This window comes from Sorex fumeus, unplaced genomic scaffold, assembly GCF_029834395.1.
Source record: "Sorex fumeus unplaced genomic scaffold, SorFum_2.1 ptg000073l, whole genome shotgun sequence".
Taxonomy (NCBI): Eukaryota; Metazoa; Chordata; class Mammalia; order Eulipotyphla; family Soricidae; genus Sorex; species Sorex fumeus.
The window spans coordinates 14,975,398-14,993,917 of NW_026606130.1; the positions used below are offsets into that span (position 1 = coordinate 14,975,398).

Genomic DNA, 18,520 nt, shown 5'->3' on the forward strand with positions numbered 1-18,520 from the left:
AAAAGCAAATTCCAGGATAGAGTTTTACTCCAGCATCTAGGTTTCCACTAACTAGTTACCCTTGTTAACCTTGTGGCATGGGTAGTTTTGCGAACTTTCCCTCTCCAAGCCTGTGAATATGGCGCTTATGTCTCCTTCTGGAGTATTCCCACACACTGTTTTTGTGCACACATGTGAGAGGAAAATGGTCATTCCCTTGCACTTGTTACAATCTTTAGCCAAATTATTTGGAACCAAATGAGTTAAAACGCGGTTGCAGGAAGAGAAATAAGCATGTCTTGCTTGGCCTTCTGGGAGTTGTAGTCCTTCTAGTCTCGGGACTGCCTAGCTAGCCAAGTAGCGGTGGACTACAGTTCCCAAGCCTTGCCAGGGACTCTACGCACAGGCTCAGACACCCATGCTGGAGGAGGTGGCTACATTGTGTCTATTGTATCCCTGGGCTTGCGTATTAGTGCTTTTCTCCGGACCTGAAATTCATTAGCGAAAGCCATGGCCGATGAGCAAGAAATCATGTGCAAATTGGAAAGCATTAAAGAAATCAGGTAAGTGGAATATTGCAATCTCCCTGGGAGCGATTGTCCTCTGTGCGCTCCTCCGCTCCGCGCTCCTCCCTGTTGCCAAATCAGTTGCAGTGGGAGAGGGTGGGCAGAGTTAACTATGGGAAAGTACCTATTGTTGGAACACTTGCGAAGTGGGGGGCGGGGAAAGGGTCCATTCACTGCGGAATTCCAGGGTGGGAGAAAAGCAGCTTGGGGTCAGAATTTCGACTAGTAAAGAGAGAGGAATTGTGGAATTGTCAGATTGACATAGAGATCGTATTTCTGATGCTGCGAAAACCTGAGACACACGGGGATTGCTGGAGGAGGGAATATGGAGAGTGCTGGTTCCAAAGCAACGTCATTCTTTGTGTGCAAGTTAAGAAACGATATTCTTGGACCCATTATTTTTTAGATGCCTCTTGACTTTAAGTGTACTTCTATTATTGCTACTTAAAAACTAGGTTATTTTTTCAATTTTCCATTCAGCGGATAGGTCGGGTGTCTCAGAGCTGGAGGCTGTTGCTAAACTGCTGAAGGGTGGGGAATTGTGTGGAGAAATACCATATTTCCTTAGTATTTTTTGTTTTATCTCACTTTATTCCTCTCCTCCCGGGTGTTCTTGGAAGGAGTATTGGATCACTGGAGACTGGGGAGGTATTCATCAAACCTATAGTGGAATCCTTACACAGCCCCACCTACAGCTCTGAGACCAAGGAGGTGAAGAGCAAGCAAACAAGGAGGGAGTTGCCCCAACTCTGGCATCTTATGTTAAGTAGCTGCTTGGGTTATATGATGTAGGCCTTGCTCAAAACACAAAAGTGGGGCAAATGAACTGTGTAGACAACACTGGACTTTTTTTACGTCTTTGAGAGCTCCATCTCCTGGATTCCATCCTCATTTTGTTGGTGGTCTAGGTCAAGCTCTCTACCTATATTGTTTTTCAGGGAAAAAAGTTTTTTTTTTTTTTCAAAATAAAGTGTGTCTCTTTAAGAAATAAAACCTTGAGGGTTCAAGAAATGGTAACTGGTAAGGTGTTTGTTTGACTTGGTGCTGTTTCCCTGAGAAAAGACAGGTATGGCCCCCAAAACAAAGAGAGACAGAAAGAGAGAGACAGAGAGAGAGAAGAGCGCGTGCGAGAGAGAAAGAGAACTTTGACCAATGATGGGCAGAGCAATAGTATAGAGAGCAGGTGCTTGCTTGCCTTTCATGCAGCCTACCCGTGTTTGATCCTGGCACCCCATCCTGGAGCCCTTCAGGAGTGATCATTGAGCTCAGAGCCAGAAGTAAGCAGGTGAAGTCCCAAAACAAAACAAAACAAATTTGTTCAACCTATTTAACCCTTGTTCTGTGCTTGGGTTAGACATACACTTGGTGGTGATAAAAAATCACTTTGATTTTTTTCTCACTTAGAGACATTGCATTTCATGGATAGTGGGGGTAAAAGAAAAGGGATTATTATATTATTTATTGGGATTCCTGTATGCCAAGCACTTGGACCTACTTTTATTCATTACAGCAGGAGTGTTGAGTTTCCTATACCTCCTTTACAACGGGGAAAATGATGACTCAGAGGGTCAGAATATTTAAGTGGTTTTTCTAGAAACAAGCAACTTAAAAACTCCAGATTTTGACAGGAATTCAAGCAGCCAGCATTCAGATTTTTCCTCTTCACGCTCTGAAAAAAGCTAAGTAGTTAAGAAATGAGATACTTTTGTTTTATGAAAAAGTTAATTGTAATAACAATGAAGTTAATAAGAAGCTTAGATCTGCAAATGGACAGACTTTGATTTTTTTTCAAAATGTAAAGGAACTCTAGCCCTACCACCGGAAAAAATAGAACAGTTGAGAATGAGGACAAGTGAACCCTCCCAGTAGATGACATCAGGAAAGCCATTATAGCTACGTTCACCAATGGTAAATCAGACATTTCTACCTCTACTAGTAGTTTTGGTTAAAATGGAGGCTGAGGGGCAGGAGAAACAATATTGGAGGTAAGGCACTTGCCTTGCCTGTGGCTAACCCTGGTTCAAATCCTCATACCGCATGTGGTTCCCCAAGCACAACAACCAAGAATCACTCCTGAGCCCAGAACCAGAGAAAGACCAGGTATGGACCAAAATCAAAAAAAAAAAAAAAGAAAAAAAAAGAAAGGCAACTGAATTTCTACCCCAAACAGAAGAAGCAATGAGTTTTTTGACATGTCAGCCATCCAGAGACCAGTGAAGAACCTGGACTTTTGTTGTTCCCCTTTCCTGAAAAGAAATATGTCAAAGGAAAGCTACCACAAACGTATTCATTTTTAAGATATTTGGGCCACACCTGGTGGTGCTCAGGCCGTACTCCTGTCTCTATACTTAGAATTTAGTCATGGCAGGTTAGGGGGACCATAAGAAGTTCAAGAGATCATACCCTGGTCAGTGACATGCAAAACAAGCAGTCTACCCATTGTACTATCACTCCAAACCCTGCAAAAACAAGAAATAAAATATATCTAGATATAGAAATAATGTTTAAAATTTACTTGATATACCCAAGTACCAGCTTAAAGAACAATAGAAAGTGAAAAGAGGCTATCAGTGAGATGATGCAATGTTAGAATTATAAGGATTTTAATGCAGCTATCAGAATAATGTTTCTATCAAAGAAACACACAAAATAATATCTCATAATATACATAGAAAGTGCCCACAAGGAATTATAGAACCAAAAGACTTAAATGGAAATTTGAAAGATTAAAAATATAGTCACGAAAAGAATCTTAAAAATTAGTGTATGGAATTAACAACAAGTTGGAGGAAACCGTGAAAAGACTCAACTTGAACACAAACTGCATGTCTGAACCAACAGATGGAAAATTAAATTAGTAAAGAAAGAAAGGTAGGAAAATAGGAAGGAGGAGTTGAATAGAGCCTGTGTTACAATAACAAATAATCTAATAGCAACAGAATCTCAAAAAGACAGACGAAGAGGGCAGAGCTAAATAGTACTTAAAGTAATAACTAAAATATTCTACACTGAGCAAAGAACATAAATCTTCAGATTCAAGAAAGTAAACAAGTACCCTTCCAAGAGATTAATAGAGAGTATGTAATAGTCAACCTTCTGAAAACAAAAGGTGAAGAAAAGATCTAGAAGGCAACCAGAAAGAAACATTTTACTTGTACCTTCAGGGAGAAAATAGAGTGACAGCATATTTTTCATTAAAAAAATTGACAAGGCCCTAGAGGAGAATGGTACATTTTTTTTTCAGATGCTGGAGTAAAAGAATCCTCATCTCAAATTCCTATGTTCAGGATTATAAAGAGATAGTAGGGCATTCTCAGATGAAAGGAAACAGGGATTCTATCAGTTACAGGTCTGACCTATAAGTGTAACTAAAGAAAGTCCCTAAACAGATAATATTAAATAGTGAACACAAAACCAAAAATATGGGTAAATACAATAATTGCACTTAGTTGGCCATTTCAGTTGTCTGACTTGTGTGTTATGGTTGAATCAAAGTTTTATCAAACCGATTGGGGATGTAGGTGGTAGAGAACTTGCACATATGAGGCCTTGAGATTCATCCCTAGCACCACAGTATTTCATAATACTCTCTCATTGAACAGAGATGACATGTTAAAGACATTTATATTATACACATGAGTGTAAAGGGATGAAAAATAGAAGTTTTCTATGTTTTATTTGAAATGATAAAAAGATGGCATCAGAACACTGAAAAACTATGTATGTATGTATATTAAAAGCAAACACTAAAAACACTACACAGAGAGATGCACATAAAACATTATAGATAAAATAGAATTAAAATAGATATGACACCCACAGAATGCAGGACATAGGAAATTGAAAACAGAGCAAACAGGTAATTACAAAAAATTCAGGGGCAGAAACAATAGTAAAGAAGGTAGGGCACTTTCCTTGCATGCAGTTGACCCAGATTTGATCCTTGGTTACACAAATTGTCCCCTGAACTCCACCAGAAGTGATACTTGAACATAGAGCCAGGAGTAAGCCCTGAGTACCTCCAGTACATGATTAAATATATATGATCCAAGTACACCAATTAAAAAGTGGGTTTAAAAGCTGTAAGACAACTATATGATGTCTAAAAGAAATGCACTCCAGAAACAATGATATGGGCCAGTAATAAAAGGATAAAAAGGACACCATGCAAATACAAATGTAAATAAAGCAGAAGTAAGCCATATTGATATAAATTAAAGCGGAATTCAGAACATAGGATATTCTGAAGGATAGAGAGTGGCATTGCATCATGTCAAAGGATAATATACCAAGAAGATATACCAATTCAAGATGTATATACACCAAAAGGTGTTTAAATACCCCTGATTTTCAAAACTGTACAGTCACATACATAGCCAAATTGCTTGGTCTAAGAATTTTTAAAAACCTCAAATATTTATTTGATATTGACCTTTGGACAGGTAAACAGATGAGAGGTGGAGAAAAACAAAAGAGCAAAATCCCTGGGAAAAGGAACTAACCTTCCAATTTCAAGTTTTTTTTGTTTTTGTTTGTTTTTGGCCACATCCGATGGTGGTCAGGACATATTCCTGGCTTTGTTCTCAGTGATCACTCTTGGCTGTGCTTGGTCGACCATATTGGGTTGAACCTGGATCATCTGCTGCAAGGCAAGCACTTTATCTGTGGTACTATTTCTCCTGCTCAGTTTCATACATATTGGATGATTTAATATTAATGTTTGTAATGAAAATCTGTGATAAGGTTTATTATCTCTGCTTTTTTGATAATAGTACTGAGTCTCAGAGAGGTTAGGCAAGATATACACAGTCATACAGTCAAGAAAGGAAGACAAGACATAGAAGGACTGCACTCATTTGTAGAGTGTAGAATAACAAAACATGATGCTGATAACCAAGGAAAGTAGATACAAGGGCCAGGAGGATTGCCCCATAGCTGGAAGGCTGTCTCATGAGCGGAGGGGAGAAGGCAGCTGGAATAGAGAAGGGATCACTAAGAAAATGATGGCTGGAGGAATCAGTTGGGATGGGAGATGTGTGCCGAAAGTACATAATGGACCAAACATGATGACCTCTCAGTGTCTGTATTGCAAATCATAATGCTCAAAAGTAGAGAGAGAGTATGGGGAATATTGTCTGTCACGGAGGCAGGGGGAGGGGGGGAAGGGGGTTAAACTGGGGAGATTGGTGGTGGGGAATGTGCACTGGTAGAGGGATGGATGTTTGATCATTGTGTGATTGTAAACCAAACATGAAAGCTTGTAACTATTTGATGATGATTCAGTAAAATTATAAAAAAAGAGAGAGAAAAGAAAGGAAGGGAGACAATACATCCTTAAATTCAAACAGCATATGTATAGAAATGAATATTCATAATTTTATTAACCACTATTGTCTTTCAACTCATATCCTAAATTTCATAAAGTCATACTCAGTTCAGCTTATTTCTTTTAAAAATTAATAACTTACCTCCAAGAACTGCGATGATGGATTATTACAATAAGACCTAATAGAATTCAACAGAGGCCCAGAAAGCACACAGTCCATAAAGACACACATTTATCAGTACTCATAGTAGAATTTGAAATGGAAATATATTATTTCACATGAAAAAAATTCTTGACTTCTGACTGACCACCTATTTAGCTGTCTTTCCTCACCACCAAACCACATTCCAATGCTAAGTTCAGACCTCATTTCCCGAAACCCACAATGCTCTGTTTTTCCCATCCTTTCCTTATGCTTTTCATATGATGATGAAGAATAGGGTGTATATCTGGTGAAGGGACAACGAGACTAGGACAAAAGAAGGAAGATGGAAGAGAGGGAACTAGAGAAGAGGCCATGAGGCAGAAAAAGTGAGTGTAGCTGTTGGTGTAAAGTGAAATCTGTGATGGTAGGCTCTTGAGAATTGTATGAAGACCAATTTTGTTTTGCATACAAAACTTGGAAGGTTAAGAAGTTAGACTTTTATACTTTATTGTACAGTTCGAGTAGATGAGTCTGGGTTCCTCCTCATATTCAGGCCTCTTTTACTCAGGTACAGCATCTCTCGTTCTATCTCATGATGCCTGGTCCCATGTCTGACTTTCTAGTACCATCCCTCATGGTCAGCTCACCTCCAATGTGTGATGACCTATTGTTGCCCCTATTCCATCCCTATAAGTTCCCTATACTATTCCCTACACCATTCTTGTCCCTATACCATCCTATACCTATACCATCCAGTATACACTTTCCTAGCCTCTGGCCATGGTACATATATATGAGACCCATGTGCTTAATACCAATTACTGGCCCTCTCTCAAACTACCCCAGCAGTTCCTGTTCAATTGGCTTTTCTAATCTATGACCAATGTCATGGTTCATGTGGGTGAGACTCATATGCCCAGTAGCTAACACTGGGCCTTTCTTTTTTTTCAATTTTTATTAGTGAGACATCATGAGGTACAGTTGCAGACTTACAAATTTTTGTGCTTGGGTTTCAATTATACAATGATCAAATACCCTTCCTTCCACCAGTGCCCATTTCCTACCACCACGGATCACACTGGGCCTTTCTTGGACTATGTCCTAATGATTCTCTGTTGTCCTGGATTTCCGGCCATGGCCACATTGGTCACAGATGCAACTTCTGTGCTAAGGACTTGTCTCTGGGCCTCTCATATAAGTTCCTTTCCCAGCTGTCTTAGTCTTCAGTCACTGCCACATGTCTGTGGGTGGGACTCCTGAGTCCTGTACTTTGTCATTGCATGGGTGTACAAGACCCTGCCTGACCCTTTTTTCTCCCTGGGCATCAAGTCCTGCCTGATTCTGCAGCCTGCCTAGGTGTACAAGCTCTACCTATATTCTATCAACTGTCTGGGCCTATGCTCCCCGCCTGTACTCAACTATCTGTCCAGGCCTGTGAGCTCTACCTGGTCTTGTAGTTCACCTGGGCATATAAGACTTCCTTTCATCTGCTTTTATCTCCCAACCTTTGTAATCCAGTTATCTATTTTGATTGAAATAGATTGGGTGAGATTGAAACTGAACAACTAAATTCCATCAGGCACTCAACCCTTCCACTTTTGCTGTATTATAGCTACCACTAGAAATTATCCACTGATAATTTCTTAATGTATGCATGTTATCCATACACATATGTTGTGAATATCTATGCATCTATCCTTACACAATGATAATTCTTCACATAAGAAAGGAAAACTTCATTCAGAACTAGATACTGTGTTTCTTTCTAGAGTCCCTCTTTTTTCTATTTTTCCTGAGTGACCTCCCAGGTTCTTGCGATTTCAAATTTTATTGCTAAAACCCTAATATCTCCTTCCCACCTTCCATGATTCAACCCTGTGCATCCCATCGTTTATGTAGTTTGTGTACATGGTTGTTTCATCGACAGCTCAGTTTGGCCTATTCATAAGACTTTTTTATACACCAAACCAACTCTCCTTCCAAACCTCTGGTTTAATATCATTATTCTCTCCAAAGTTACCTCAAGTTTTTATTTTAATATCAATTATGATTTTTTATATAAATCACCTCAATTACTTAGCAAGCCCCACTGTTTTCATCTTCAACATTGGGAAAAAATCCATAACACATTTTCCACCGCCACATTTACTACCCCATTTTTGGCTTTCCTCGTGACTACTTTGTCTAACTGTTATGTGTCCATTTATTTTCCTCTCCTTGTTCACCTCTATCTCATATCTTTAATGCCATTCTTATTACTGTGGAACTACCTTCGTAATTAATGGTACAATTATGTTGCTACTAAAACATCTTCATTAACTTTACATTACCTGTAGCAGAATTTTTTCAAAACAGAAATAAATACATCAGTTACTGCTAGCAATCTAAAACCTTTACATTTGAAGGAGGTTAGCTCCATGCTCAGTGGTATTCAGGGGCTTCTTTCAGTTTAGTGCTTTGTGGTCTCTCCTTGATAGGGCTTGGGATACCATGGAGTGTCTGGGGTGGAACCTGTGTCTTGAAACCTGCTTTGCATGCTCCCCCAGGCCTTTGAGCTATCTCCCCAGCCTTTGTAAAAGCACTTTTAAAAGTTTAAATTATTAAAACATCAGCATGCATTTCACGAAAAACGGTGGACAATTTTGGGGGTAAAACATCCGTTTGGGTTTTATTTCTTAGATATATGCATTGGGTCTCAATGTAAAATTAAATTTGTATTGCTCATAATTATTGCCATGCCTTCCCCCCCCCCAAAGTTCTGGCCTGAGACTTCTCCAATCGGTTCTGCTACTACTCATATTTATTCACTCTGTGCTTTAACCTAGTATTTCTTAAAATATGTAATATCCTGGGGAGGTGCTAGAATTATGCAGGGAGTGGTGGTGGTAATAGAGTGAAATTGGGAGTCACTTTCTGTTTGTTTGCTTAGAAAGATTTTGGGATGTATGCTACATGATTTTTGTTTTCTGAAAAGGAGGCGATAGAACAATTAAGTTTGAGGATCTCCACTTTAACCACATAAAACTTCCTCACTGTGCTTCCATTACTTCAAGACTGTCAATGCTTACCCCATATTCTTGGCTGCAGTTTCCCATAATCTAAATCTTTAAGTCTTATTCATTTTCCAAGTAGACTCTGAAGAAATGCTACCTCTTTTCCAAAACGGTCTCAGATTCCCCAGTTCAATTGAATCTCTTACCTTTGTGTCTTCCACAGGGAAATTCTACTTTATACAAAATTTTACATTGTCACCTTCCTTCCTTCCTTCCTTCCTTCCTTCCTTCCTTCCTTCCTTCCTGTGGGGGGCCCCCGCCAGACCACTCTCCGGCCTGCGGAGGTAGCCCTAGGGTCCATAGGTGCAAGGAGGGACAAACCGAATGAACACAAGACACAAGAGACAGAGTGCAGTTTAGAAACAGAGAAAAAGGGACAGTCTTTATTGAGGGCTACAGACTGTTATATAGGGTCCGGGGTGGCCCAGTCACAAGCAGAAGCAATATAACCATACATGGTAAGGTCGGCAACAAGAACTTTAACATCTGTACATCAAAGGGTCTTATGGCAGCAGCTGCAACCTGGGGATATCTATAGATAAGTCCAGATTTACGCAAGTATCTGCCTGCTTGTTCATGGTCACCGGACAAACATCCGTCAGGGTCAGAGGGTCCTGGGGAGCCTCTAAGGAGGAAAGCTATCAGGGTCTGTGTGGGCCCCGCAAAGGCGACTCAGTAATCCAAGGTCTCACAGAGCAGTCTTGGCTCCCAACACCTCCCTCCCTCCCTCCCTCCCCCGCCCTCCCTCCCTCCCTCCCTCCCTCCCTCCCTCCCTTCCTTCCTTCCTTCCTTCCTTCCTTCCTTCCTTCCTTCCTTCCTTCACTCCTCCCCACCTCCCTCCCTCTGTTCCTCTCCTACCTTCCTCCCTCACCCCTCCCTCCCTTCCTTCCTCCTTCCCTTCCTCCTTCCCTTCCTTCCTTCCTTCCTTCCTTCCTTCCTTCCTTCCTTCCTTCCTCCCTCCCTCCCTCCCTCCCTCCCTTCCTTCCTCCTCGCCTCCTTCCCCGCCTCCCTCCCTCCCTCCCTCCCTTCCTCCCTCCCTCCCTCCCTCCCTCCCTCCCTCCCTCCCTCTCTCTCTCTTTCAGTCATTGTTGTGACAACTTTACCAATCTTCTCTGCCAGCCTCAGTGCTCACTCAATAGCAAACTGTTACAAGATAGCCAGTGTCTGAGACTTAACATAAGCCCAATGAAGCTAAACATTGCTTACCACAGGAGAGAGAATAAAAGAAGTTTATATTCGATATGCCAAACACAGTAACAACAAAGTCTCCAAAGGAGATGTTACTGGGCCCGCTCGAGCAAATCGACAATCAACGGGAGGGCCTTTATGAATATTTGATGATAAACTATAAGGAAGCCTTAAGGTGAACTATAAGAAACCTTCATTTCTGATAGTAGCTGTTCCCAGATGAAAAAAAAAATTGTATTGTAGAGCACTTGGTACTTAGGCAATGTTTTCAGCAGACTAGACTAGGCAGGAAAAGCTGGTTCCTTTAAAAAATTTTTTTTGATGACATTTACTAAGCACCTATTTGGGGCCTTACAGAAGACTGGAGTAATCTAAAAGAACCTCTAAGATGACTTTATCTTGTATTCAAGATTTAAAATCAAGGTGAATAGCTCTGCTCTTCCTGCTGAGTTTCAGCTCATATATCCACCTACTTGTCCTTCTAGATGATGTATCACTGGCATCTCAACCAGATTCCAAGAGCACACCTTATTCTAAAAAACGTACTCCCTCCACAGTCTTCCTCAATAGTAGTGAATATCTCACCATGCCCATGCTATAATCATTCATCTCACATACCCCCATTTGATATCCCTACATCCAAAGCAACACAGTGATTAAGCAAACATGAACTTGCATTGGACCCCACTTAAAGGTCTATCTAAACGTAAATTAATTTCTGGATTCCATCTTCAAAGTCTGTGAATTTGCATTTCTAATTTTTCCAAGGAAATGCTTTTGCTGCTGACCCATGGACCACACTAGGAAACCACTGCATTAGTAAGATCTAGCAAGTTATTCCCAAGTTTGTTAACTTCTAACATTCCATAAAATCATCAACAACAGTAATTTTACACCCATATTTACTATCCATTGTGTTCTCTTGGGGTCTGCATGTCCCAGATGTCCTACCAAACCCTGTTTTTTTGTATTTACTTGAGCTGTCACCTCTGAAGCAGGCTAGCAGGCTGACTGGTGAACCTGTCAAGTTTGTTCAAGGAATGAATGATTTGTTGCTTTGCAACTTCTTTTCATCTTTCCTCCTCCTAGAAAAAATCATGATAAAGAAGTTATTTAGCCTACTTAATAGAATTTCTAAGGTTCAAAGAGCTTCTATGGGGTCTGGAGTGATAGTACAGCGGGTATGGTGTTTGACTTTCAAGTGGCCAACCCGGGTTCGATTCCCAGAATCCCACATGGTCCCTGAGCACCACCAGGAGTACTTCCTGGGTGCAAAGACAAAGGCAGGAGTAACCCCTGAACATCACCAGATGTGACCCAAAAAAGCAAATTAAAAAAAACAAAGAGCTTCTATGTTGTGTCCTATTTCAATTCACCCTGAAAATTGGTGAGTCCAGACAAGAACTAACTACTTGAAGCTGGAGCAGTGATACAATGCGTAGCTTGCTGTTTTCCCACATATTCAATAATCTGGCTTGATCCCTGGCATGGTATATGGTCCCCGGAGCCCCAACAGAAGTTATCCCTGAGTGCAGAGCCAGACATAGTCCTGAGTATTACTGGGTGTGACCTCAAAACAGAAACAAAACAAAACAAAAACAAACAAAAAATGAACTCACCTCACTGGATTGTTTTTCTATGGTTTGAAAAAAAATACATCTGTAGCATTGTCCTCCCGTTCATTGTTCATTGATTTGCTCGAGCGGGCACCAGTAACACCACTGTAAGACTTGTTACTGTTTTTGACATATCGACTATATGTGTCGTGTGGGCGGGATACTCTCAGTAGCTTGTCGGGCTCTCTGAGAAGGGTGGAGGAATCGAACCCGGGTCCACCCTATGCAAGGCAAACACCCTACCTGCTGTGCTATTGCTCCAGCCCACTCACCCCACTGGATTGTTTTTCTGTGGCTTGAAAAGAAATCACAGGAGGAAATTTTTTTGGTACGGTGATGAAATTATTAGTCCATCCCACTGTATCCCTCATTTCTTGCTGTTTGTTATGAAGTGAATCGCTTTACTTTGCTTAATATTATATTTTTTATCTCTAAAACTGACACTACATAGGGTAATGTGGGAATTATATAGCACATGAAGGCAAGCACTTTAACCCTTACTTGATACACATTGATCACTTGATTTCCCCGTTATTCATCGAATTACTCGAGCGGGTGCCAGTAACGTCTCCATTCATCCCTGTTGCGTGCTAGCGTAGGCCAATGGCATCTGTTCGTTCTAGGAACATGCAGAACCTCAAACCGATCATTCAGGGTCTTGACGATGAAGTCTGACCATCTTGTAGGTGGGCGTCCACGCGATCTTTTGACGTCCAGTGGAATCCAGTCAGTAAAGGCTCCAGTCCAGCGGTTGTCTGTAAACCTCATTATGTGTCCAGCCCATCTGATTTTTGATGCCTTGGCAAATGATACACATTAGGTTTTTAATATTAGATAAATGAATGAAAGTCACTAGCCCATGGGAAGTGAGGCTAGTGACATAAACAGTACCCTGAAATTTTCGTCTACTCGAATTGATTTTTGTTATTCCAGATGCAATTGCTGTGTCCTGCTTATGTTCAGAGCAGTGTAACAGATGACATGGAATTAACAAAGAGATATATAATATTAGTGACTTTGTCTAAAAGGCTCTTATATATATAACTGACCGGGTTTCAAATTGCTTCATACATAAACTGTTCATAGAGAAGTGGATAACCATAGATGCATGCTCTTTCCCCATTGTGGACCTTCATTTCTTCATATGAAATAAAGAAGATGAATTTGATAATGACTTTGAATAATGTTGTGAAGAGCCCTAGGAGTTCCAGGGAATTGTATCAAGGACCACTCTGGCAGCATTATAAAGGGGCAAATTTGAATGGGAAATGACTGGCTATTCCACATCTACTTCTACCATAATGGTTCATGGTTATTATTTGATCTATTTTCTAAGCTGGTCCACAATTATTCAATTTCAAGGAAGGGGTCCTTTTAATCAGTTGTTATCAGTTGTGCTCTCAAGCTCAAAACATTGTTAAGTAAATGGCATATTCTTAATAATTTCTGTCTCGATGATTGATAATGTGTATGTGAGTGTATATGTGACTGTGTGCAAGTTTTTAAGTATGCATTTAAACAGTGGATGGAGGAAGAGAAGCCACAACTGAGCTGAACCTAGTAGTCTCAGTGTCTGGATACAGATCACTGGAGCATTCCAGAGATGGGGCAGGCCAAGTTCCTGTCCTATTGGAGGGTCCAATGCTCCACGCATCCACACCCACTTCTACTCATATTTAAGTGACCTGATCCCATAACTCACTCAGAAAAAAAGCTCCAGCAGAGCTGAACCTGCTAGGTCCAAGATGACACAGATGCTGGAGCACACAACAATGTATCTCCAAAGTTCATAGTACTGACAGCCAGTAGGAACCCAGAAAATTGTGTAAAAACCCACTAATCACAAAGAGCAAAAACAATAGAACAGAAGGCTCAGCTAACACCTAATAGCTCAGCAGATCCTCCAACAGTAACTTCAGTAATTTAGTAACAATAATAACAGCATTGTGAATGAATTCAGTAACAATAACACCATTATGAGATATATGTTGTGACAGCAATAGAAAGTAAATTATTGTGTGCCAACTAAGGGGGCAGGCTGGGGATCTATGTGGATAACTTGGAACATTGGTGGAGGGAAGGTCACACTGGTGGTGGGATTGCTGTTAGAATGTGGAATTCTTGAAATGACTGTATTATGAACAATTTTGTAAATCAGTGTTTAAATAAAATTTCAAGAAATAAAATCATTAGATAATGGAGTTATACTCAGTGTATATTTCAAGAAAAAAAGGAAATTTTACTACAGTTTAATGCCAGCTCAAAGCAGCCAGTTGTTGAGCAGAATATGGAAGGCTGGATATAGGGCGTTTGCCTTGCACGTGGCTGACCCAGGTTTGATTCCTCTGTCCCTCTTGGAGAGCCCGGCAAGCTACCAAGAGTATCCCGCCCTCACGGCAAAGCCTGGCAAACTACCCATGTCATATCCAATGTGCCAAAAACAGTAACAGTAAGTCTCACAATGGAGATGTTACTGGTGCCTGCTCGAGCAAATCGATGAACAATGGGAGGACAGTGCTACAGTGCTAAGTCTGAAGAGATATAGTTAAACACAGTGAACCACAAGCGTAAGGTCTTTTTTGTTAAAATGATAACCCACTTCACATTTCTTCTGGTTAGAGAAGCAATTCCATTTAAAATCAGCCAGTAAATCTACTCTATTAAAATCTCTTTCCTCTAACACAAACTTTTGAAAAATCACTTATTATCATAGGTAAACAGTCCCAGAGGTGTAGAGACAGCTTAGAATTGAGTTCGTACAGTGTTATATGTTGCAATTAATCAATGGTGCAATAAGAAATATGGGCGAATATGATTTTAAATTTTATTAGTTTTACTTTACGTACTGTAGAAACTATTTTAAATACACAATTTAAATTAATTATGGAATGTATAGAGCTATACAGTTATCACAATACAATTTTAGAGCATTTTCATCTCTAAAAAGCATCCCCTATGTCCAGTTTCAGTTGATCAGTTGGTCCCAACTAACAGTTTATTTTTTTTTTATGTAGGAGTACTGCTATTTATTCAGCCACTGATTAGGCTGATTGAATTGGGCATGAACTCCACCCAACTAACAGTTTATCTTCAGGAAAACAGTAATATCTTTGTATCTATAAATTTGCCTCTTCCAAACAGTGCATATAAATTGAGTTATGTAATATTTTATCTTTAGTGTTTTGGTATGACATTTAGCAAATAGTTCACATACCAGCATATTACAGCATATTACAACATTCTTTCCTATTTATTGACAAATAGTATTACATTGTTTTGATATTTTGTTTTTTAACATTTAAATTGTTCCCACATTTGGGTACTGTGAATAATGCTGTTCTGAATTTTTTTTAAGTCTGTATGTGAAAGATACCTGGTCTTGAATGTAACTTTTTCAGATATTTCAAAAATGGTTTACCAAAGTGATTGGGTCAATTTCTTTATTCACAGGAAGAAATGGAAGTTCTCAATTTTCTACATCCTCTAAACCCTTGTTACTATTTATCTAAAATGAATAGTAAAGCCATCCTAGTGGCATGAAGTTACAGTTCCTTGTAGTTTATTGTAGTTTTAATTTGCATTTCTTTATGACTCTTCCTATTAAGCATCTTTTGTGAGTTTAATTGCCACATATATACCTTCTTTGGTGATGTATTTCGTAAAACCTTTTACCTTTTGTGTTTTTTAACTTATTGTGAATTTTGAGTGATCTTTGTATACATAGGATATAAAACCTTAGATACAAATGTCATAAAGGTGTCTCCCCTATCTGCAAAATGTCTTTCATTATATCTCAGTCTCAACACCTTTCTCTCCCCTGCCCCTTGTGTTGCGTAGGGCCTCATGCATGTAAGGGAGGCATTATAGCACTGTACACAACAATCCAGCCTGTCTTTTCATTTTCTTAACACTATCTTTTGAATGGCACAAGATTTTGTTTTGTTTTGTTTGTTTCTTTTTGGGTCACACCCGGCGACACACAGAGGTGATTCCTGGCTTTTGCACTCAGGAATTATTCCTGGCGGTGCTCGGAAGACTATATGGGATGCTGGGAATCAAACCTGGGTTAGTCGTGTGCAAGGCAAATGCTGTACCCATACCCACTGTATTATCGCTCCAGCCCCAAGGTTTTAATATTGGTGAGGAAACCAATTCATCATTTGCGTCAAATTGGACGCAAATAATGTGTTATTTTTTTAATTTGTATATTCAGGTGTCTCAGCCATTTTGTGAAAAGTCCATCCTCAGTTCACTAAATGTTTCTTTCCATCTTCATAAATATCTGTTTCTAGGCATTCATGGATCTATTTTTTTCCATTGTTCTATCTTGCATCTTTATGCTAACACTTGGCTGCTTTTGTTACTACAGTTCAAAAGATTTCTTAAAACTAGGCAGTGGAAGCTCTCACTCATTATTCTGCAGTGTTGTTTTGACTAATCTAGACTCTACGTTTATGATCAATTTTAGATTCCACTTACTGACTTCTGTGAGAAAGATGCTGGGAATTTGATAGTATTGCATTGGTTACATATCCTATTTTATTTGATTTCATCAGTGTTTCAAATAATATTCTGCTCTATTCTGTGCTCTAGTCTAAGATACCACCTTCCATATAGCCATATTTCTTTCTATTGAATAGTATTAGCATGTCTTATCTTTGTTCACCCTTTTAATTTTTATTTTGGTTAAAGTATGGTTCTTGTAGATCATACATAGTTTGGTCTCAAGTATTTGAAATCTGATCTGATGGTCCCCATTTAAATTGTGGGTTGTTATCCCTATTCATATTTAATGTATAAAGTTAAATTGGTACATTTAAGTTTAAACCTACCGCCTTGTTTTCCTTTGACACCATCTTTTTTTGTATTTCCTTTTCCCACTTTTCCTGTGTTCTTTTGGATTGACTATATCTTTTATCAGCATTTGACCTCCTCTACTGATTTTAAAGCTATTACTATATTTTATTTTTTTAATTATTCCATAGGTTTTGAAATATACTTAACTTTTTTTATTGAATCACCGTGAGATACAGTTACAAAGCTTTCATGTTTGAGTTTCAGTCATACAATGATCGAACACCCATCCTTTCACCAGTGCATATTTTCCACCACCAGTGTGCTCAGTCTTCCCTCCCAATGCATTCCACCCCTCCCCCTGCCTCTATGGCAGACAATTTCCCCCATACTCTCTATACTTTTGGGTATTAATGGTTTGCAATATAGAGACTGAGAGGCTATCAGGTTTGGTCCTTTATCTACTTTCAGCATACATCTCCCATCCTGAGCTTTCTCCTCCAACCATCATTCACTTAGTGATCCCTTCTCTATTTCAGCTGCCTTCAACCCCAACTCAAGAGGCAGGCTTCCACCCACGGAGAAATATTTTTGACCCTGTCTCTACTGTCCTTGGGTATCAGTCTCATATTATGTTATTTTATATTCTACAAATGAATGCAGTCATTCTATATCTGTCCCTCTCTTTATGACTCACTTCACTTAGCATGATACACTCAATGATCATCCTCTTATAAGCAAATTTCATGACTTCATCTTTCCTAACAGCTGCATAATATTTCACTGTGTAATGTATCAAAGTTTCTTTAATCAGTCATCTATTCTCGGACACTTGTGTTGTTTACATATTCTGGCTATTGTGAGCAGTGGTGCAGTGTACATACAAGTGCAGATGTAATTTGTACTGTGCTTTTTTTCACTGTCAAAATATATTCCCAGAAGTGGTATTGCGGGCTCATATGGTATTTCTAGTTTTTTAAGGAATGCCCATATTGTTTCCAAAAAAATGGACCAGTCAGTATTCCCACCAACAATGAAAGAGAGTCCCTTTCTCCCAACATTCATGCCAGCAGTGGTTGTTCTTGTTCTTTTTGATATGTTCCAGTCTCTGTGGTGTGGTATGATATTTTATTGTTGTTTTGATTTGCATCTCCCTGATGATTAGCAATGTAGAGCATTTTTTCATATGCCTTTTGGCCATTTGTATTTCTTTTCTAAGGAAGCTTCTATTCGTTTTCTTCTCCCCATTATTTGATTGGGTTGGAGATATTTTCTTGTACAATTCTACTAGTGTCTTGTAGATCCTGAATATTAACCCCTTATCAGATGGGTATTGGGTAAATATTCGTTCTGATTCCGTGGGCTTTCTCTGCAAATATACTTAACTTTAATCTCTGCAAATGCTCTTCAATTGTTTTCTCACAATATTCTGGATATATAAACTAGGAGATTTTAGCATTATACTTTTTGTTTCTCCCTTATGGCTTATGTGCCATAAGGGAGAAATTTATTTGTATACTTATTTGTTTAATCAATTTATTCTTTTTTATGTTTTATTGTTTTACTTTTATTATTTTTTAAAATTTTTATTAGTGAAACACCATGAGGTACAGTTGTAGACTTACAAATTTTTGTGCTTGGGTTTCAGTTATACAATGATTGAGTACCCATCCCCCCACCAGTACCCATTCTCCACCTCCAGTGCTCCCAGTATCTCTCCCACCCCCCACCCCAGTATCTCTCCCACCCCCCCTTGTCTCCCCCATCCCACCCCTCCCCTGTGGCAGGGCATTCCCTTTGTTTTCTCTCTCCTTTTGGGTGCTGAGGTTTGCAAAAGAGGCATTGAGTGGCAA

General features: G+C 39.4%; 1 protein-coding gene across 3 annotated transcripts in view; it reads left to right on the top strand.

Annotated features, from left to right (window-relative positions):
* Positions 1 to 402: 402 nt before the first annotated feature.
* The window catches only part of ZC4H2 (zinc finger C4H2-type containing), a 50,571-nt gene continuing 32,453 nt past the window's right edge, over positions 403 to 18,520 (top strand). For 2 of the 3 annotated variants that reach the window (XM_056130065.1, XM_056130066.1), the window contains exon 1: positions 403 to 542. In XM_056130065.1, the coding sequence (XP_055986040.1) occupies positions 490 to 542 (53 nt within the window). In that variant the 5' untranslated portion in view covers positions 403 to 489. The remainder of the gene's footprint in view (positions 543 to 18,520) is intronic. The other variant, XM_056130064.1, reaches the window with a different exon arrangement.